A 21,778-nucleotide genomic window follows, 5' to 3' on the forward strand; every position below is an offset into this window, starting at 1 on the left:
AGAGCCGTTTTGGGGTTGTGACAGGAACAGATAGTTTAAGCACGTTCTCCGCGGATACGACGGGCCAGCTGGATGTCTTTGGGCATGATGGTCACCCTCTTGGCGTGGATGGCGCACAGGTTGGTGTCTTCAAACAGACCGACCAGATAAGCCTCGGCAGACTCCTGGAGAGCCATGACGGCGGAGCTCTGGAAGCGCAGGTCAGTCTTGAAGTCCTGTGCGATCTCCCTCACCAGGCGCTGGAAGGGCAACTTGCGGATCAGCAGCTCGGTGGATTTCTGGTAACGACGGATCTCCCTCAGAGCCACTGTACCGGGACGGTAACGATGAGGCTTCTTCACTCCACCGGTCGCCGGCGCGCTCTTACGCGCTGCCTTGGTGGCGAGCTGCTTCCTAGGCGCTTTGCCGCCGGTGGACTTACGAGCGGTCTGCTTAGTTCTTGCCATTGTGTGTTGTTCAGTTCTCCTCTAAAGTTGAGAATAGAATGCTTGTAGCAGCCCGAACTGCTGGTTTTATTAGCGATTCTGAGACGCCGTGGTCCTCTGATTGGTCAGTGGTAAGGAACCTCCTTGTTTGGGGCGGTACCATATGCTTCCCTGGCACCGATTGGAGGGGGACTTCATGTCAAAAGAATTACTATGGAATACTAGTTTCCAGGGCAAACTGTAGGCATAAATTGTATGACATGGGCCAAGGAATAAATAAGTAAAATAAGAGTCACCCACTATTTCCATATAAAGAATAATTTCCAATGTCCTAGAGGAGGGGAAATTGAGTACTTTAATTAATCTGCTTCCTTCGCCTATGACACTTTAAATAGGGGATACTTTATATGTATCGTGTCTGCATTATGTTTCTTTCAATGCAATTTATCTTCCCGCTCGTGCATTGTCCCTGTAGTGTAAAGAATATGTTCAACATTTAATATCATGGAGGATAACAGTAATAGAATGCAGGTGCGCCTACATTTCATAATGTATTCGTAACATGAAACAAATGTGTACTAGTATACATAGTGTGTTTGTAACTTGTTTGAATGGTAATAGAAATATGAATGTTCATAAACGTTACGTTCCATTTACAGCAGTCGTTTGTTTCAAGTTGCTCGTGAAATAATGTAACTTATTGCCTAATGTGGACACTGACTACGTAGTGTCTGAGCACTGTAATTAGAAATCAGTCTGTAATAGTTGGCAATTTACTTATTATAGTAATGGGCATGTGGGCAACCCTTACTATTTTATTTATCTTCTTGGAGCAGGTGGGAAACCCTTAGTGGGTTTTTTAGCTGCCAGGGACAACCTTAGTGTTTTATTTATCCTTTCTTATTCTGAGACTGGTACAAAAGTTTGGTGTGGCATTGTTGCAATAGTAATTGAGTTAACATGTGCCAGGTTTTAGCATGTGGATTTTGTCAATGATGGTCCGTCACTGGGAGGAAAAACCAGAGAACTAGTAGAAACCAGCGGTCGTTGTGTGCCCAGCTGAGAACTAGTAGAAACCAGCGGTCATTGTGTGCCCAGCTGAGAACTGGTATCCTGCCTTTGGGTGGTTTTCAGCTGTGCCAGAAGAGAATAGATTATGTAATGTATGTGTCCTAAATTATGTGGGAAGTTATTTTCATGTTATGTTTTATTGTAGCCTGTATGATGATTTGAGGGTTCCACTATTTGAGGCAATGCAACAAAGAAATCCTGATGCTGGTCAGAAGTTAGACTGGTTATTTAATAATGAAGTATTTATTGATTGATTGTTATATGTATTAACAGTTTGCATAATTACAGTACATTTCAAGCACAAACTCAATTAAAAGACTGTTAACTGTGAGTGGACGACCCAATTAAGCATTGCACTTGTTTACAAGAGGGTCCATCTTGATCATCAAAACAGGTACAAATTGACACTTCTATATTTAGGACAGCCAGTTTGTTTCTAGAGCCTGGAGTAGAAGACAATGCCAGCTCTTCAAGTACGTACATGTGTCTCCTGTTGGCCTAATGGTGTCTTTTATTTTAGGGTCTTTTATTTTATGTTGCGCCACCCCTTACCCCTTATCTCAAACGTATTTGCCATTTTTTACAATTTTAAAACATTTAAAAAATAGTTCAACTAGCCAATCTACATCGACACGTTGTTAGCTTGTAGATCAGCTATTTGTACTATTTTAAATGTTTTAAAATAGTAAGAAAATGGCAAATAAGTTTAGGGCGGGAGTGTATTAGTCAGTTTGGTATTCACTTGATCACCGTCATGTGGCTTCATTGTCATTGTTTATGTAAATTGTAAAAAGTGTCCTGTAAGTCCATATATGGGCTGGGCTTCTTCGGAAGCATGCCACTTAAATAATCAATCAATCAATCAACCATATAGACCCAACCTTTAAATCAAATACCAAGTACACCTCTTTGTCTTTGCACGCATCTCTTTATTCAATCATGATGGTGAAACTGAAACTTGGTGGGGCAAAATTAAATGATGAAAAAGAGTAAATAATGCACCATGGCTTTTACACCACGACTGTGCTTTTCAAAGATGCATGCATGCAAACCTAAACATTTTTAAGGAACACGTCTGATTTTCATCGCCACAGCCTTCAGGGAGTAATGATAACCCTTCCATTTGAACCAGTTTAGACCTGTTGCAAAATGACTTGTCTGTCCCCACAGGTAAACGCCATTGATGTTAGCCTGGTGACAGGCCTTGTACCAAAATGCACCGTAATAATTACTTGCACAGTTCTTGCCATAGGCGTCCTGGTCGTTGTCAAAGGTTGTGAACTTCATGCCATTGTGATAGGTCAGTGAGTCTCCTGCTCCTCCGTCACTGAAGCCAGCAACCTGCAGCTTGTAGCCGTCAGCCTCAGAACCCACAGAGAAAGAGGAGTAAGAGGCAGACACCGTGTTTCCCTCAAAGTCCTCCATGTCCACCCTCAGCTGATACTTTCTGTTGTTGGTGAGGAGATGCATGTTCTCCAGGCCCAGCCAGTACTCGCCTGATGCGTCTCCAAACCCAGCTTGGTACTGAGCCCAGGGTCTGTAGAAGGTCACCGTGCCGTCCAGTCTTCTCTGGATGACTGTCCACTTCCCTCCGTCTGTGTCCATGTCACAGTAGACCTTGACAGGTGCAGTGGTGGGGTAGATGGAGTACACTCCACTCTGTGTGGACACGTTGTTGTGGATTTCCTCACAGTCCAGAACCAGGTTGAGATCGCAACGAGGAGCAGAGTGGACTGTTACAGCCAAAAACAGTACTGCAACAGCATGGAGCATCTTGAAGAATTTAAAGTCGCACCGTGCACCAAAGGGCTTCTGAGTGCTCTGCGTCCGTTTATGTCCAGCTGCAGTAGAATGTTCAATGCAGTCTGAGTTTGAGGACCATCCTATATAGTTAACAATGGCATTAGAAGTATTCAGTGACGAGCCAGGTATGACCATCTTGTGGATGACAAATAGCCTAACAGCCTACAGGGGTATATTGACACTAAGGTTGAAGAGGCAGTTTGCACATCGGTCAAGTCCAGGTCACATGTCCATGATGACAATCATAGGTACAATTTTAATTACTGTTCTGGCTGTGCGGTAGAAACTCCTATGCCAATGTCTATACCACATATAGTATTAGTGCAGTATATGGATATGACTTGGTTTCACACTTGTTGTTTCATATAAGTGTAGCAACATGAGTGACTGTTCTCTTATTTTACATTCTACATACCAGAAGACCGAGCTCTATGGACACATTCAGGTGTTTATACAAATATATTGTGTTGTGTTTATAGACGAGGCAGGGGTATGTGGGCAACCCTTAGTGTTTGTTTTACCTGCCAGGGGTATGTGGGCAACCCTTAGTGTTTGTTTTACCTGCCAGGGGCATGTGGGCAACCCTTAGTGTTTTATTTAGCTGCCAGGGGCAGGTGGGCAACGCTTAGTGTTGTATTTAGCTGTCAGGGGCAGGTGGACAACCCTTAGTGTTTTATTTAGCTGCCAGGGGCATGTGGCCAACCCTTAGTGTTTTATTTAGCTGCCAGGGTTAGGTGGGAAACGCTTAGTGTCAACGCCTGCAGTTAAGAATGATGATTTGACCGTATAATAAGCCTGTCTGCCTGTGTGTTGAGGTAACACACATGCAGTGTAGTGGAGGTGAGATTCACACTAAAATAGGAGATCTGGAGTCAAGACTTAAATCATCTTATTCAAAAGGTTCCAGGGAAAAAAGTGGTTGGTCAGAACTAGGAGACTTCTAAATACTCAGCTGGTGGTGTGACCACAGCCAGCTGGGAGTGCGGACTTCAGCCTGAGTTTGCAGAAATGTCGGAAGTATTAAATGGACCTGGCAACACACCATGTTTACCATATGTTTAATTACCTTCTATTTCTGTAAACGCTCTGCTAGTGTATGGAATGTGAAACAGGATAACAGAAACACAGTGCGGCTGCCACAAACCGGCTATACGTCTGTGTCAGTGTGGCCACCATGACACGTACACACTTAATTGATTGTTTTCTAGCAGTTGAAATTTCTATCGCAAGACGACATCATCACGCATGTCGCATGCATGCATGCAAGTATTCAGTCAGCAGACAAGTTTGACCGTCTTGTGGATGACAGGTTATAAATGATCGCTACTCCCAGCTCCGATGATTGACTAGTACATTTAGGACATTATTGACACCGTACAAGCTCACTTATGATGTGACGACACATTGTGAGCTTGTAGATATTATTGTTTTTGTTGTTACATTTTTGAATAGTTCAACTAGCCAATCTACATTGACACGTGAGCTCAGCTTGTAGACTGGCCATTTTAACTATTCAAAAATGTTTTGCAAAATAGTAAAAAAAAAAAAAAAGGATCCCTAAAGAAGTTTAGGGATAAGGTGTTTAGCGGTGATGAAAATGGAGCCCTTATAGGTCTAGGGTTTAAAGGGTTAAAAGGGATATTTCACTAAACATGTGGGTCACGTCATTGTCATCGTCACGCACGCACGCACGCACGCACGCACGCACACACACACACACACACACACACACACACACACACACACACACACACACACACACACACACACACACACACACACACACACACACACACACACACACACACACACACACACACAGACACTCTTTTGTACTTACTTTTTTTATTGCACACATGAAATCATTTAGTAAACAGACCTTCACAGTAGTCAGTAACAATGCAACAGCAGAAATAAGAAACAACAAAAAAACGAAACAGAAGCAATTAAGTCACGTGCTGCGCAGCGCGGCCTCTTAAAGTGTTTTCAACAACTTATATATTATTTACATTGAGAAGAGAACAGAATATATAAAGTACAGTGCCAGAACAGAACAGGCTCAACATCGTTCTGAAGTAGCCCAGTAGCCGACGGGCCCATACAGGTCTATATAGTCAATTCAAATGAGCTCGTATTTTATTAATTATTCTTTTTTTTTGGGAGATTTGGGGAAATTTGGTAAATTAATGACATATACTACAGTGTCACACAAAACAAAAAAAAGACAGACACAGACACAAAAGTTGTGTCTGTGGGTTTTATGAATATACCGAACCAATGAAAAGTAGCGTGAGAGCTTGTGACAGCATAGTAGTACAAGTATTTTGGATCCATTCATTGGAACACATGGTTATTTTGTCCATTTCCAGAGAGGTTATGGTTTTTGGACAGTAATTATGTCGTTTCCAGCCGCCAACAGCTACATAGTTAACAGCTAATTGAAAAAAGGGACAAGCGATCAGACATTTATATTAAGAAAACATGTTACTTGCAACGCTTTTGTTCAGTCATTTCATTCTGACAGTTTAAAACCTTTAACTCCCGGGAATCGAACCCTGGTCTCCCACGTGGAAAGCCAACATCTTAACGACTAAGGCAAAGGGATGTCCGGAGACCCGGGTTCGATTCTAAGGGTGGGAAGAATATCATCGCGTCTAAGAAGAAGGATAAAAGTTTCGGTAGGGACGGGATGACGTGAAAATTGCCAGCGTCAAAAATAACTGCGATCGCATCAATCAAAATATGCTAAAAGGGCCTTACAAACGGGAAGCGAGGAACACACACGTTGCCTCGATCAACGACAGGTCTCCTCCAGGCCTGGATCAACGACAGGTCTCCTCCAGGCCTGGATCAACGACAGGTCTCCTCCAGGCCTGGATCAACGACAGGTCTCCTCCAGGCCTGGATCAACGACAGGTCTCCTCCAGGTCTAGATCAACGACAGGTCTCCTCCAGGCCTGGATCAACGACAGGTCTCCTCCAGGTCTGGATCAACGACAGGTCTCCTCCAGGTCTGGATCAACGACAGGTCTCCTCCAGGCCTGGATCAATGACAGGTCTCCTCCAGGCCTGGATCAACGACAGGTCTCCTCCAGGCCTGGATCAACGACAGGTCTCCTCCAGGTCTGGATCAACACAGGTCTCCTCCAGGCCTGAATCAACGACAGGTCTCCTCCAGGTCTGGATCAACACAGGTCTCCTCCAGGTCTGGATCAACACAGGTCTCCTCCAGGTCTGGATCAACACAGGTCTCCTCCAGGTCTGGATCAACACAGGTCTCCTCCAGGTCTGGATCAACGACAGGTCTCCTCCAGGTCTGGATCAACACAGGTCTCCTCCAGGTCTAGATCAACGACAGGTCTCCTCCAGGCCTGAATCAACGACAGGTCTCCTCCAGGCCTGAATCAACGACAGGTCTCCTCCAGGTCTGGATCAACGACAGGTCTCCTCCAGGTCTGGATCAACGACAGGTCTCCTCCAGGCCTGGATCAACGACAGGTCTCCTCCAGGCCTGAATCAACGACAGGTCTCCTCCAGGCCTGAATCAACGACAGGTCTCCTCCAGGTCTGGATCAACGACAGGTCTCCTCCAGGTCTGGATCAACGACAGGTCTCCTCCAGGCCTGGATCAACGACAGGTCTCCTCCAGGCCTGAATCAACGACAGGTCTCCTCCAGGTATGCTCAAGAGGGGCGCTACAACGCAAGCGTAAAAAAAAGCTAAACAGAATCCAGGTCTGGTGAGTGTGCACGAAACGAGCACTCGCGCAACAAATTCAACTTTTAGGGCTCTGAAGCCTTTCAATTTTCAGTGGAAACACTATTTAGGCGGGGCAACAATAACTGAACCAGTTCAACTCTTTCTTCCCCCCCCTGCACATACAGTTTGTCCTTCACTTTGCCGCCGGGCGATTCTCTTCTGTACAAACGCACTTCCAAGCGGCCTCCGCAGACAGCCATGGAGATATCGGAGAGTAATCTCCCGGAATTCACTGAATTCAACATTGACCATGGGGAGCCTTTTTCCCCCTCCCCACCCTCAGTCCCATTGGTCAGACACCCACGACCACCATCCCCCCTCAATCCCATTAGTCAGACAGCCACGACTGCGTTACAGTAATTCTCTGCGGTCCTTTTCTGTGACGTGTTGTGCGTTCACGCTAACGGCTACAAAACGTACAAAACAAAACCAAAGAAAAACATCCCAGCAGCGACAGTCACAGACACGTCACAGCTTCATGTGCGGCGCAGAAAGCACTCGTCGGACGTCACCCATACCTGCGTCCGACGAGCGAGGAAAAGTGAAAATATAAAAGGCTTTTCAGAAGAACTTGCTGACGAAAATGTGTGTTTGACGCCCCTCCCATTACAAGCAGGATTTATGCGGAGAGAGAGAGAGAGAAAGGTGATCGGGAAACGGAAGTGGTGAAAAGCAACACTCGCTCGTTTTGTGTAGCTCACTTCCTCGTGGCCTCTAGTGTGGAGTTGAAAGCCGAGCTCGACTATTTATTCTGTAGCTTTTGTAGCGGGGCGGCGTTGTCGTCAACAAACAATAACCTACAACAAAGTGTCGGTTCATGTCTCGATGTGTCTCGCTGGCTTCCAATCAGAAACGAACCGTTGGACTGTCATGTCTGTCACGTATCAGGTAGCCACGCAGATGCCTCGCAGGCGTTTTGCTTTCAAAGAAGGAAGAAAAAAAAACGCCTGGGCGAGACATGCGTGAGAACTGGCATACAAGCGGGGTGAACCGTTGTGTATTTCCGCTAACCAATAAGAGTGCAGACGTCGTGCAGGCGTCGCTCCACATGTGGTATAATGGTCAGTGTTCTTCTCTGTGTGGAGTCGGGAGCACAGTGTGTGGGGGGCGGGGTGTGTGTGTGTGGGGAGGCGGCCACATAGGTTGGTGAACCAGTAGGAAGTCCCCGGCTGTCCCAGCTGGGAGATGGCTCCGCCCCATTTCTATGGCCAGAAAAGCACAGGTCTCTTTCAAACTATTCATCATCAACAGGGCCAAATTAGCCATTGGGCCGGTTGGGTCCTTGGCCCATGGTGGGGCCCTTTGCTCTCATCTCAGGGGCCCTTCCTTCGGGATAAAAAACTGGATCACGCAATACTGGGTTTGAGGCCCTGAGAAGGGCTCCTGCATGGGGGGGGGGGGGGGGGGGGGGGGCTTCAATTGGCTGTTCATTGTGTTCAATTTGGGGCCAAAAGATGATAAATAAAACAAAAATATATATACCGGCCCAGGGGCCCTCGGGGGGGAGGGGGGTTTATCCGTTCCTTTATCAGGTAGGGAAGGCTAGCAGGCTAGCTAGCTAGCTAGATAGCATCAAGGTCCAAGATGTGACGGCGTGCGTGTCGCGCATCGCGCCCGGCTGCCTCACTAGCTCCGGTGGCGCGCGGCGGCCCAGGTGGCGGCGCCCCCCTCCCCGGTCGCCGGCGCAGGCGTCAGGTCGTCTTCCAGCACGTTGGAGTAGCCCTCTTTCTCCACGCAGCCCGCCACCACCTGCAGCCAGAGACGTGGGGAAAGAGGTACATTTCGTCAGTGGCGGGAAGAAACGGCAATCGCTATAATCAAAATATGCTTAACTCATTTTTGGCGGGAACCCCTTTTTGGTGTTTTAAGCATTATGTTATGCTTTAGCTGTTGAAAAATAGCAGATCTACAAGCTTGTAGGTCTGCTATTTTTGAAACATCGTGAAAATGCGGCACACATCTTTGAATAATTATATATTATTTCAGAGCGAACGTTTTTAACACAAATCTTTGCTTCCGAGGGGTTCGTGGAACAACATATTTTTAGATGGGAGTCGGTGGCCAATTACATATAGTTTTTGGGGTCCCTGACATGAAATGTTGAGCGCCACTGATGCAGAAACATAGGTATTTCAGATAACCATCATGATTTAGAAGACATTTTGCTCTGTGTTTTCCCGGATTTTCCCATCCATCCGTCCACCGCCATCATAAGCACGATCATTAAACCCTTTTTTCCGTCGAAATGTAGGCTGTATCCGCGGTGTTTAGGGATCTAACATTGATTCCGTAATGGTTGCGCTACAGGGCTGCACTGACCCGCAGTACCATTCTCAGCCTGTTGGTGTCACTAACCTGCAGTACCAGCCTCAGCCTGGGGGTGTCACCTACCTGCAGTACCAGTCTCAGCCTGGCGGTGTCACCTACCTGCAGTACCAGTCTCAGCCTGGTGGTGTCACTAACCTGCAGTACCAGTCTCAGCCTGGCGGTGTCACCTACCTGCAGTACCAGTCTCAGCCTGGGGGTGTCACCTACCTGCAGTACCAGTCTCAGCCTGGTGGTGTCACTAACCTGCAGTACCAGTCTCAGCCTGCGGTCCATGGCGGCGAGGTGAGGCTGGATCAGGACGGGCGCCAGGCGGTCGCGGAGCAGAGACTCCTCCATCACGGCGCTCAGACGGTACTCCTCTTTAGCCAGCAGCTGGAGGCGCAGGTACGTGGAGCTCCTGAGCCTGGTGGTGACCACAGGGATTACAGGGGAATGTCGTCTCTGTCCGGCAGAAACCAGCTGACAATATTTTTTATTTGTTTCAAAAAATCAATGCTATTGAACCAGGGGGGCAGATATTTGTGAAGCCACTAAGGAAATGGAAGTTCATATAATGGCCTGTTGTGGCGCTGTCATTGGGCCAAAAAAAAAACATAGCCCCATAGAAGTCCATGTATTTGGGCCCAACTTCACCTAGACTGTATTACCTTAATAAACATGGTCATGAATACTTTTTGCTTCCAGTCACTAGTTTAAAGTCTCATTTCTAATGTCATAATATTCTTTTTGGAAAATTATGGTCCCATTTATAAAAAAAATTACCATAAAGTCGCGTATGTTCTGAGGGGAGTGGCTACCGTTACAGTCTATGAACGGGATCCCCCACCCACTCGAGTCAAAATAAAAACCAACGAAGAAGAAGGGGGGAAGTCCCGCCTCATTGTCTGGGCCAGCCAATGGGCCAGCTGGGCCCAAACGGATCTAGAAAGATGGCGACTTCCATTGCAAGGACTGACAGGCTTCATTTTACGTTCATGTTAGACCCGGGGAACGCTTTGTCCATATTTTTTACAGTCTATGTATTGAACACCCTTTAACTAAGCATTATGTTTTACGTTAGCTATTGAAAAATAGCAGATCTACAAGCTCATAGGGTGCCACCGAGTGGCGCGCTACGAGCTTGTAGGTCTGCTATTTTTGAAAAATCGTGAAAATGTGGTGCAAATCTTTGAATATATATTCTTAACGTTTTTAACTCAAATCTTTGCTTCTGAGGTTGTCCGTGGAACAACATATTTTACATAATAGTTCCTGGGGTCCTTGACATGAAATATTAAGCACCACTGATGAGGTATTTCAGAAAACTGTTAGAAACCATTTTTTTAATTTCGAAATCAGGTCTAAATTAAAAACAAATGGAAACAATGATAAGTATTGAAAAGTGCTTCTGACAAAACCGTCTAACTCCATTGGACCCTCAAACTGTCAACTGTCTGCTAAAGCAACTAACTTGATTTTATTTATTTTTTGTACATACTGGAGCGGTGCCCGTTGGGCACTGGCCTATTTGGGAACAATGCAAGTTGGAAATGCATGCCCCGCACCCAGTTATTATCTGGGTGGGGCTGTCTGCCCAACAGCAGAGATATGATACAATACTTTATTGGCAGCTTAAAAAAGGAATCACAATAATGACACTGTAGCTAATGGTAAATGGTGCATTTATATAGCGCCTTTATCCAAGGCGCTTTACATAGATGGTGCATTACATTCACCCATTCATACACCGATGGCGGCGGAAACCATGCAAGGCACCAACCAGCACATCGGGAGCAATTAGGGGTTCAGTGTCTTGCTCAAGGACACTTCGACAGTAACTTTGGGGGAGCCCGGAAGTCATTATATACTTAAATCTTGTATGTCCTTGACATGAAAACATTTTTATCGCACATTTTTTGTAAACCGTCTGTATTTTCAGTTCACCCAGTGTCAATATCTAAGCTTAAGGTAATGCTGGGCTCTAAACATTCAGGGGGGTTTCCCCGCTTGGACGTAGCACGTGGAAGGAACACGTCATTCCAACCAGTTCGTTCTCCCTCCAGCAGTGGCCGAAGCATCATTTTGTCAGAAAACTGTCAGGACTTAGAAGACATTTTTTGAATCGCGGCCTCAAGTCTTAATGGGGGTAATTTAAGGTCTGGGTCGGGGTCAAGTTCCTGGCAACGACACCCACGTTCATAATATCCAGTGAACTTCCTCGTGTTTGGAATGTGACCGAGAACTCCTTTTGAACTTAAACTCACCTGCAGCACTGACTGAGCGGGACCAGGATTGACAGCTCATCATGAGAGTGCTTTCCAAACCTACAGATACAAGACATTAACCGCAGGCATTCAGAATAATGTGCGTGCGTGCGTGCGTGCATGCGTGTGTGCGTGCGGCCTCTACACACAGACACAGGCCTATAGGTCAAAGCGTCATTTATGTCTGCCACAATGTCTGCCACAAGTTGGTCAGACTGGTCTGGTGACTGAATACTTTCAAACAAACACACGCGTGCACACACACACACACACACACACACACACACACACACACACACACACACACACACACACACACACACACACACACACACACACACACACACACACACACACACACACACACACACACACACACACACACTAGGGCATTCACAAAAAAATTGATCCATCGAAAGTTGAAAAAAATAAATCAATTGTTTTCCCCATATCATATTTTTTGCTCTATGTGTGCGTGTGTACATAATTCAAACTGTAGCATTGATTATTGTCACGGACAGAAGTCATTATTTCCCTTTGCATAATGTACCGGAGCGCCCTTAATTAAAAACCAACTGCAGCTGTGTATGTGGCTCTCAGCGGTGTCCCACTATTGACTGGCTGAATTTGAACTGCTTCTCTGTGTCAGAGAAGTAACAGATAGAAGCGCGCAAACTTTATCCCCAAACGATATCCCCCCACCTCCGTGCTGGAAATAAAACGTCTGGATTTCCGAGACTACGTCCGTGCTGACGCAATGACTGTCCTGTTTCTAGTTTAGCTTTACGCACAGGGGCGCGGGACGCATTCATCTCTCCATCTCCGGTCAGTGCGGCTTGTTGTTTATTTGCATGGCTCAGAAAATAAGTAACAAACTAACATGAGAACGTTATCGAGTTGTTGGAGGAGGAGGAGGAGGAGAAGGTTCACGTGGAAGGTAGGCTAATGCAGATAGTATTCTGCTCCGTATTTGAGCTCGCACAGACCCCCCCCCCCCCCCCCCCCCCCCGTCATAAAACGATAAATCGACTCAACTTCGACTTTACTGTCCAACAAGTGGACTTGGAAAAATCTGTTGTTAATACCCTAACACACACACACACACACACACACACAGCCTCAAAAGACCAACATTAGGCCTAAAAGCAGCTTTTGATATGATGCCCAAAGTGTATATTAGTGTTATATAGTGTTCAGTTTATTGACGCTGATGACGTGATGTTACAACCTATCAACTGTTGCTGTCCTCAAAGGTTATTAGCAAAACAATATATTTTTTTCTTTTTTCTTTCTTTTCTTTTTATTAGGGAAAGCCGTTAGCCGATGATAACCAATAACACACCAACATAACCAACCAAAATGTATGCCTATCAACAACGGATATGGGCTACTGCCATCGGCTATCTCTTAGTGGCTGTGTCCACCATGGCACCCCCCGGCCTGCCCACCCCCCACCAATACTTTCTAAATCTTTCATCTCTCTCGGCAAGCAGATAAAACATGAGCGCAGCGCTCCCGTTATGAACAATTCAAAACGTACACTGCACGAGCCCTTACGGTGAATGCATCTGGACCCTCTCACCCTCTGCCGTTGTCCAGGTGGGTGATGAAGACCTCGTTAAGTTAACTCACCCTCTGCCGTTGTCCAGGTGGATGATGAAGGTCTCGTTGCCGAACTTCTCAAACGTCTCGTAGTGGTGGCGGTCCATGTTCCCTGTTTCAACCAAACGTTTAACCCATTAATTAAGGCCTGATCGAGGCACAGTTTATTTTGCCTCGACTAAGACAATGACGAAGATCGTTGATCGTTTGCCACCTGCCGTTTGTTTCACTGACGGAAAATAAATAAAAACTAAATATGCTGAAAATTTCGTCAACCAATACAAACTAGACTAAAATGTTATTTTAGTCTAGTTTGGTTGCACTCTGAAAATAGCAGATCTACAAACTCAGATTGACTATTTCCAGCATGCAACCAAGCATAAAATCAGGCATTATGACGCCGTCACGGGATCGCCAAAATACATTTTAGTCGACTAATCAACTGTAGATTATTTTTTGTAGATATAGTCGACATAAATTGTATGATATTTAGTCGACTAAAACTACATTTGAGATGAGTACAATATGACTAAAACTAAATTAATATGTCAATCAAAAGACTGAATAAAACTAAATCAATACATGTGTTTGTATCAAGGACCCCCAAAATTATATGTATTTGAGCTCAGTTTGTGAAAACCCCCTAGTTTGACACGTCACATGCTACTTAAAGCATAATGGGTTTTTTTGTCTTGCCTTATAGGCCTATAGGTTGTTAATGGGATGGTATGCCAACTTTCAGCATTGAGAGGCGATATACTAGACACCTTTATGAACACATCTATGAAGAAAGCTATTGGTGAGCATTTATTTTTGCAGATTGGACACAAATGGGGCTAACTTTCCCTAACTAATACCAATTGTGGGGTCCTTCTTGACGTGGAAACGTTTTGAGCAGCATGCGTTCTCTCCTCACCCATCAGGAAGTCAAAGATGGTCATGTCCATGACGTCTAGGAGTCGAGTGCCACGGTCGTACGGCGGAGTCTGTTTCACCTCATCACAGTAGTCCGGGTCCACCTCCCACCTATGGGATTAACACATTGTATTTAGTCCGGGTCCACCTCCCACCTATGGGATTAACACATTGTATTTAGTCCGGGTCCACCTCCCACCTATGGGATTAACACATTGTATTTAGTCCAGGTCCACCTCCCACCTATGGGATTAACACATTTAATTTAGTCCGGGTCCACCTCCCACCTATGGGAACACCTTTCATTTAGTCTGGGTCCACCTCCCACCAATGGGAACACATTTAATTTAGTCTGGGTCCACCACCCACCTATGGGAACACATTTAATTTAGTCTGGGTCCACCACCCACCTATGGGAACACATTTAATTTAGTCTGGGTCCACCTCCCACCTATGGGAACATATTTAATTTAGTCTGGGTCCACCGCCCACCTATGGGAACACATTTAATTTAGTCTGGGTCCACCGCCCACCTATGGGAACACATTTAATTTAGTCTGGGTCCACCTCCCACCTATGGGAACACATTTAATTTAGTCTGGGTCCACCGCCCACCTATGGGAACACATTTAATTTAGTCTGGGTCCACCGCCCACCTATGGGAACACATTTAATTTAGTCTGGGTCCACCACCCACCTATGGGAACACATTTAATTTAGTCTGGGTCCACCACCCACCTATGGGAACACATTTAATTTAGTCTGGGTCCACCTCCCACCTATGGGAACATATTTAATTTAGTCTGGGTCCACCGCCCACCTATGGGAACACATTTAATTTAGTCTGGGTCCACCGCCCACCTATGGGAACACATTTAATTTAGTCTGGGTCCACCTCCCACCTATGGGAACACATTTAATTTAGTCTGGGTCCACCGCCCACCTATGGGAACACATTTAATTACTTGCGCAAGCAGAGCGCGCAAGTAATCGTTTCGCTTGGTCTCTTCGAAGTGAAGACAAGTTTTCTTCAACGGTAAATCTGTGCCTGGTTTGCTGGGACTAGTTACAACATTACGTCATCCTTGAGAGAGTACATGGTGTGTATATGACGTAATGTTACAAGTTACAAGTTACAAGTTACAACATTACGTCATATACACACCATGTACTCTCTCAAGGATGACGTAATGTTGTAACTAGTCCCAGCAAACCAGGCACAGATTTACCGTTGAAGAAAACTTGTCTTCACTTTTTGGAACCAAGTAACCACAGTATACTGCTAATCAAATTACAACTACATACTCTGTATGTAGTTACTTGCGCAAGCAGAGCGCGCAAGTAATAATTTCGCTTGGTCTCTTTGAAGTGAAGCCAAGTTTTCTTCAACCGTAAGTCTGTGCCTGGTTTGCTGGGACTAGTTACAAGTTACAAGTTACAACATTACGTCATATACACACCATGTACTCTGGTCCCAGTTCTCAACGATGACGTAATGTTGTAACTGGTCCCAGCAAACCAAGCACAAACCTACGGTTGAAAAAAACTTGGCTTCACTTTTTGGAACCAAGTAACCACAGTATACTGCTAATCAAATTACAACTACATACTCTGTATGTAGTTGTAATGTGATTTGTAATTTGTAAATCTGTGCCTGGTCTGCTGGGATCAGACTACACAGATGACCATATCTCTTACGTCATCACTGAGAGCTAGTCATACATATACACACCGTGTACTCTGGTCCCAGCTCTCAAAGATGACGTAATGTGGTATCTGCTGGGACCAGATTATACAGATGACAATTGACAATTTACAATAAGTAATACAATAATTATACTGTATAATATATTTTAATTCAGTTTATATACCTTTTTTTTCATCACATATCAATGATTCATTTTTCTGTAAAAAAGTAGTTAGGTAGCAAATAGTTACACGTAATGATTATACATTTCAAACGTTCCTTCACAGAGATACTGAGATTTGATACTTTCCAGCGGTCGAAAGTAATTGCGCGCTCTGCTTGCGCACTAGTAGGCCATTTATGGCCTACTAGTGTGCACCAAGCAAGTATGCACTCGGCAGAGTGCAGTTCTAGTTTAGTCTGGGTCCACCTCCTACCTCCTAACCGGTGGAAAAAGGCGCCTCAGTGTCGATCGGCATGGGTTTCGTTTTGTTAACGCAAGTTTAGTGCGAAAACTGTGAATGGCTGTGCAGGCTTTACTTGCGGGCATCTTCAAACTACCAGCAGGGCGGCGCCCTGGACAGCCCTATAGCAGTATGGTTGTACAGTATGTTGAACGTGGCTAAACTGTGTGCTGCAGCGTGGTCCTTTTATACTCACTCTGCTTTCTTGCGTTTGTGGTAGCTCCGCCTCCATGGGTTCCTCCAGGTCTTGCGTTTGGCCAGCGTCAGGTCGGGCAGGAAGGCGGCCAGCGAGCCCTCCATTTGGTCCGGCTTACCGCACAGAGCATGCTCAGTGCTGCAGTAGTACGAACACTCCCCGTAGAAACACACGTTATTGGCTGAGGATACACAGAGGGGGGCGGGGACAACGGGTTAGAAACAAGGTTATTGGCTGAGGACACACATAGGGAGCGGGGACAACGGGTTAAAAACATGCATTATTGGCTGAGAAGACACAGAGACACGTGCGTGCCTGCGTGCGTGTGCGCGCGCGCGTCTCTATCAGGAGGTTCACAGTGCCACCACCAGGTCCCACACGCTACTGCAGCTCTCTGTTTGTCCATTCGTCTGTGCAGATGTATGTCCATTTGAGTACAGACAGACATAGCTGTTAGTTGGAGTGGTTAGGCTCATAAATAACTAGCTGAGGATGCCACTCTCTCACAGGGCTCATCAATAACTAGCTTTGCGTTGCGAGGCGTTGTGAGCTTTTAAATGGGCAATTTTCAGCTAATGTTCCACCCCATCACACCAACGATGTGGCGCCCTCACCTGGCGAGATGAAGAAGGTCTTCCACAGCTTCTTGTCCCTCGTCACGTCCCTGATCTCCCTGGTCATGTTGACCAGCCTCCCGGCCACCGGGGGCACTCTACGGAAGTCTAGGATTCTATAGGGAGAGAGACATTGACATAGAGAGAGAGAGAGAGAGAGAGAGAGAGAGAGAGAGAGAGAGAGAGAAGCTGGTCAGGAGAGGACACGCACACGCCCTTGCACTGGTCACGTGTACGACGTGAGAGATTTAAATGCATATAAAATAACAAAAAACGCTCCTGAATCGTTTCCTCTGCTGTGTGTGTGTGTGTGTGTGTGTGTGTGTGTGTGTGTGTGTGTGTGTGTGTGTGTGTGTGTGTGTGTGCGTGCGTGCGTAATGTGCACACAGTAGTGTAAATAATGCATCCATGTAGCACTGTGTACTCCTGTACTTGCATGCATTCATTATTAAGTATTAACTATCGCCTCCCTCTAGTGGTCGCATGGGGAAAGTACACCCTATACCTTCATTCTCATGAGCTTTGAATTGATATATTGTTGTGAATGAATGCCTGCACGGATATCTACGGAGCTGTAGATCTACAAGCTCACAGCGCATCACATGGCAGCGTGAGCTTGCAGGTTGTAGATCTGCTACTTATTTTGTGACGTTTAAATACCCGGGTCTCTGGTTGGATTCTGAGCTCTCCTTTGGGCCTCATATTGAGTTTATTAAAACTAGGATTAATATTAGTCTCAGGACAATGTACGGGTCTATGAATTGCTTTACTTTTACAATAAGAAAACGCATTGTTCAACAACTCCTATTTCCTGTTGATATAATTTATCAGAATACTACTGAAGCTCATCTCCATCCATTAACCCATTCTGACCGGGCACCCATTTTGGTGTTAGCATCATGTTATGCTTCAGCTATTGAAAAATAGCAGATCTACAAGCTCATAGCGCGCCACCGAGTGGCGCGCTACGAGCTTGTAGGTCTGCTATTTTTGAAAAATCGAAGAACGACTGACATTTTTTTAGAATCTGATCTCAGGTCAGAATGGGTTCATCAGACCAGTTGTGTGTCCTACCAGACACACCACTGTGTCATGTATGATACCTTAAATTGGCTAACTCCTCAAACGAGGAGGCAAATTCCACTGGTTGCTTTTCATTTTTAAGTGCATTTACTTTAATTATCCATCATATTTAACCCATTCTGACCTGAGATCAGATTCATACGAGGTTTCCACTGGACACACACTGGTCTGATTAACCCATTCTGACCTGAGATCAGATTCTAAAAATGTCAGTCGCTCTTCGATTTTTCAAAAATAGCAGACCTACAAGCTCGTAGCGCGCCACTCGGTGGCGCGCTATGAGCTTGTAGATCTGCTATTTTTTAATAGCTAAAGCATAACATGATGCTAACACCAAAATGGGTTCCCGGTCAGAATGGGTTAAAACAGTTATTAGTTATAAATCTAGATATCCTCTTAGATATACTGAACAACTTAGTTTTTCTGTACCCACAACACATCTAGTGAAATTGGGAGACGTGCTTCTCATTTTAAAGCTTCATCAGATTGGAACAATTTACAATTTACAATGTAGGCATTTAGCAGACGCTCTTAATCCAGAGCGACTTACATTAAGCAAGAACAAAAAAGCATGGGGAATACATCACATAAAAACATTTATCATGAAACATGCGTAAGCTAAGAAAGTAACAGTGGAATATCTATAATGAAACCATACATATAAGCTATACATCTATACTACTATGATATACATTATGTACTATGACGTGCTATGACTATATACAATGCACTTATGCTGTCTACATAACATGCTATAAGTCTGTATCAAATGCTATCTAAGTCTACAGAATTGCTATCTAAGGGGGTGGGGTAAGTGCTATGGGCCATTATGGAGTCTGAAAAGGTGGGTTTTCAAACTACGGCGGAAGATTGGGAGTGATGCTGCAGTTCTGACTGCAATGGGAAGTGCATTCCACAGTTTTGGAGCCAGAAGGGAGAAGAGTTTGGGACGTGTGGAGCGTTGTCCCGGCGTTTTTAGTGAGGGTACTTCCAGCTTCCCTGCGTTGGCTGATCTGAGTGAGCGGGAGGGTTTGTAGGGTTCGATCATACTTGCAAGATATGGGGGAGCCATACCTTTGGTTGCTTTGAATGCCAGCATCAGAGTTTTGTATTCTGTGCGGGCAGCGACCGGGAGCCAGTGGAGGGAGCGGAGCAGGGGGGAGACATGTGAGAATTTTGGCTGGTTGAACAACTTGTCTGTTTCTTTGAGATCAATTACATAATTTAACATTTTCAAGGCTTCTTTGCTTGTAGACCTGAAACCCATTTGTACTTGTTTTTGGATTTTTGGAGAGAGGTGTGTACTTTAATGCTTGATTATTATGTTTAGCTTTATCTTATTTTCTTTATTATTTTCATCATTATCACTATTAGTATTTTGTTAGGTGTTTCAGTGCAGGTGCTTCTGGTCTTGATGTAGTGGTTTGGAGAGCATTTATGTTTTGTTGATGTTGTAAGTGTATTGTTCTGTGTCGACATGTTTAACGTATTGTTTTGTCTATATGTACTGTATTCATTGTGTTGTGCCCGAGGACCCCCTCTAAAACGAGACGATACATCTCGAGGGGCTATCCTCTAAAGGAAATACAATTTCAATATATTATTTTGCTAGTTCATAAAATAAAGTGAACGTATAGGCTAGTATAGAACTCTGCGTATAGCGTGTTAGAAATAATGAGCCGATTACAAGGTTTGTTTTTAAGCGGCTTGGACTCCTCATGCATTGGCAGAAGCATGAGGTCTGTCCGTTGCTCTCCCCAGGTTGGCAGAGGAAGTGTAAGCGCCCAGGATTACATTTGACAATTCACCCTTTGTCAAGTCCCGCCCGTGGCTGTGCCCCTCTTCGCACCCATTGGTTGCCGTTTCGTGGTTGGACAAAAATCCTCCCTCTCTCCATCCACTACCATTAAAACAACGTGTTTTTCAGTTGCTTCGTATTGATATTCTGTGCACTCATTTCTTATTTTAACCCATTCTGACAGGGAACCCGTTTTGGTGTTAGCATCATGTTATGCTTTAGCTATTGAAAAATAGCAGATCTACAAGCTCATAGCGCGCCACCGAGTGGCGCGCTACGAGCTTGTAGGTCTGCTATTTTTGAAAAATCGAAGAACGACTGACATTTTTAAAATCTGATCTCAGGTCAGAATGGGTTGATCAGACCAGTTGTGTGTCCAAGTGGAAACCTCGTATGAATCTGATCTCAGGTCAGAATGGGTTAAACTTGGTGTCAGTAAAAAGGAACATCACAGGTGCAGCATGGTGACTGGGCATATCATGTTTGCTTTTAGTTTTTTTCCAAAAAAGATGTTTTAGAAAATTCAACATAAACAAAGGTGGAATCATGAGGGGCGGAAACAAGGCAGAAAGAGCCTTCTGGTTGGTCAGTCAGGAACCAATCATAAGGCTGACAAATGGTGAATTGACACTGGGTGGTAAAAAAAATGGGTTGAATAATTGTGGGATAAAAAATGAAGAATAATGAAACAAAATTAAGTAACAGTGTTGGACATGTGAGGTTTCCATGCCGACAGGGACGGGTGTTACAGGAGCATTCTGTTCAACCTGACCTGTTCTGTCGGCCAAGGCTTGACCCCGTGAGACTTAACACTGAGACGCACGCACGCACGCACGCACGCACGCACGCACGCACGCACGCACGCACGCACGCACATATCTCTATGTTTGTGTGTGTGTGTGTGTGTGTGTGTGTGTGTGTAGGGGGGTGTAACCTGAGCGTACAGAGAGGGAAGCACTCAGGAGCTGCAAACTGCATCGTCATGCCCTGCGTGGCCCCGGGGACAATGGAGCACCTGCACGTGTGTGCGTGGTGCGTGCCTGTGTGAGTGCGTGCGTGCGTGCGTGCTCGTGCGCGTGCACATCGTAGAAGCAGTAGATGCAGTCGCATCGGGCCCCGGCGGCTGCTCCAACAGTAGTAAACTGTAGTCTCTCGCTCTCTCTTTCTCTCTCTCTCTCGCTCTCTCTCTTTCTCTCTCTCTCTCTCTCTGTCTCTCTCTCTCTCTCACAATTTACAAACACACACTGTTAAGTTACCACGACTAATCAATAGTAACCAGTGTAGGCAACAAAGTCTTATGCACACCTATTTGCTCTGAGGCGGGTGCATATACTGCATAGGGAGGGCTCAATGTGCTCAGAAGAATGCACGTAAAGTGCACAAAGACACGCACACCGTCTGCACATGCAATACAAACTTTATTTTAAAGGCAATGTTTGGGTCAAAGACCTTCTTCAGGCATCTGTAAGTGTAAAATATAGTTGGGAGGTAAATGGGAGGTAAATGGAGACGCTTTATTGTGAAGGGCCCTTCACGGCATTTTGGTGCTTTAAGCGTAATTGTATTACTTTAGCTATTGAAAAATAGCAGATCTACAAGCTCATAGTGCGGCACTCAGTGCCGCGCTATGAGCTTCTATTTATGATCTGCTATTTTTTTTTAATCGTGAAAATGCAGTGCAAATCTTTCAATATGTATTCTTTCAGAGCTTTTTTAGAACGTTTTTAACTCAAATCTTTGCTTCTGGGAGGGAACAACATATTTTCAAATGGGGGTCGACGGCCAATTAC

The 21,778-nt window shown here is 45.2% G+C and overlaps 3 protein-coding genes across 3 annotated transcripts in view; all 3 read right to left on the reverse strand.

The window, feature by feature from the left end:
• Positions 1 to 35: 35 nt before the first annotated feature.
• On the reverse strand, positions 36 to 446 carry LOC308324541 (histone H3.2; the record flags this gene model as incomplete). Its single annotated transcript, XM_080776609.1, has 1 exon — positions 36 to 446. The coding sequence occupies one exon, from the start codon at positions 444 to 446 to the stop codon at positions 36 to 38; it is 411 nt and encodes a 136-aa protein (XP_080632735.1).
• A 2,112-nt stretch (positions 447 to 2,558) lies between these two features.
• On the reverse strand, positions 2,559 to 3,269 carry LOC308324438 (microfibril-associated glycoprotein 4-like; the record flags this gene model as incomplete). Its single annotated transcript, XM_080776485.1, has 1 exon — positions 2,559 to 3,269. The coding sequence occupies one exon, from the start codon at positions 3,267 to 3,269 to the stop codon at positions 2,559 to 2,561; it is 711 nt and encodes a 236-aa protein (XP_080632611.1).
• A 1,875-nt stretch (positions 3,270 to 5,144) lies between these two features.
• The window catches only part of LOC308324539 (extracellular serine/threonine protein kinase FAM20C-like), a 65,751-nt gene continuing 49,117 nt past the window's right edge, over positions 5,145 to 21,778 (reverse strand). Inside the window, exons 6-12 of the mRNA XM_080776607.1 lie at positions 17,108 to 17,223; positions 16,494 to 16,674; positions 14,148 to 14,257; positions 13,262 to 13,343; positions 11,630 to 11,689; positions 9,630 to 9,789; positions 5,145 to 8,807 (exon numbers count right to left, since the gene is read on the reverse strand). Coding sequence (XP_080632733.1) covers positions 8,685 to 8,807; positions 9,630 to 9,789; positions 11,630 to 11,689; positions 13,262 to 13,343; positions 14,148 to 14,257; positions 16,494 to 16,674; positions 17,108 to 17,223 — 832 coding nt within the window. The 3' untranslated portion in view covers positions 5,145 to 8,684. The remainder of the gene's footprint in view (positions 8,808 to 9,629; positions 9,790 to 11,629; positions 11,690 to 13,261; positions 13,344 to 14,147; positions 14,258 to 16,493; positions 16,675 to 17,107; positions 17,224 to 21,778) is intronic.

The sequence above is a fragment of the Protomyctophum bolini genome (assembly GCF_963924005.1).
Source record: "Protomyctophum bolini genome assembly, chromosome: 11".
Classification (NCBI taxonomy): domain Eukaryota; kingdom Metazoa; phylum Chordata; class Actinopteri; order Myctophiformes; family Myctophidae; genus Protomyctophum; species Protomyctophum bolini.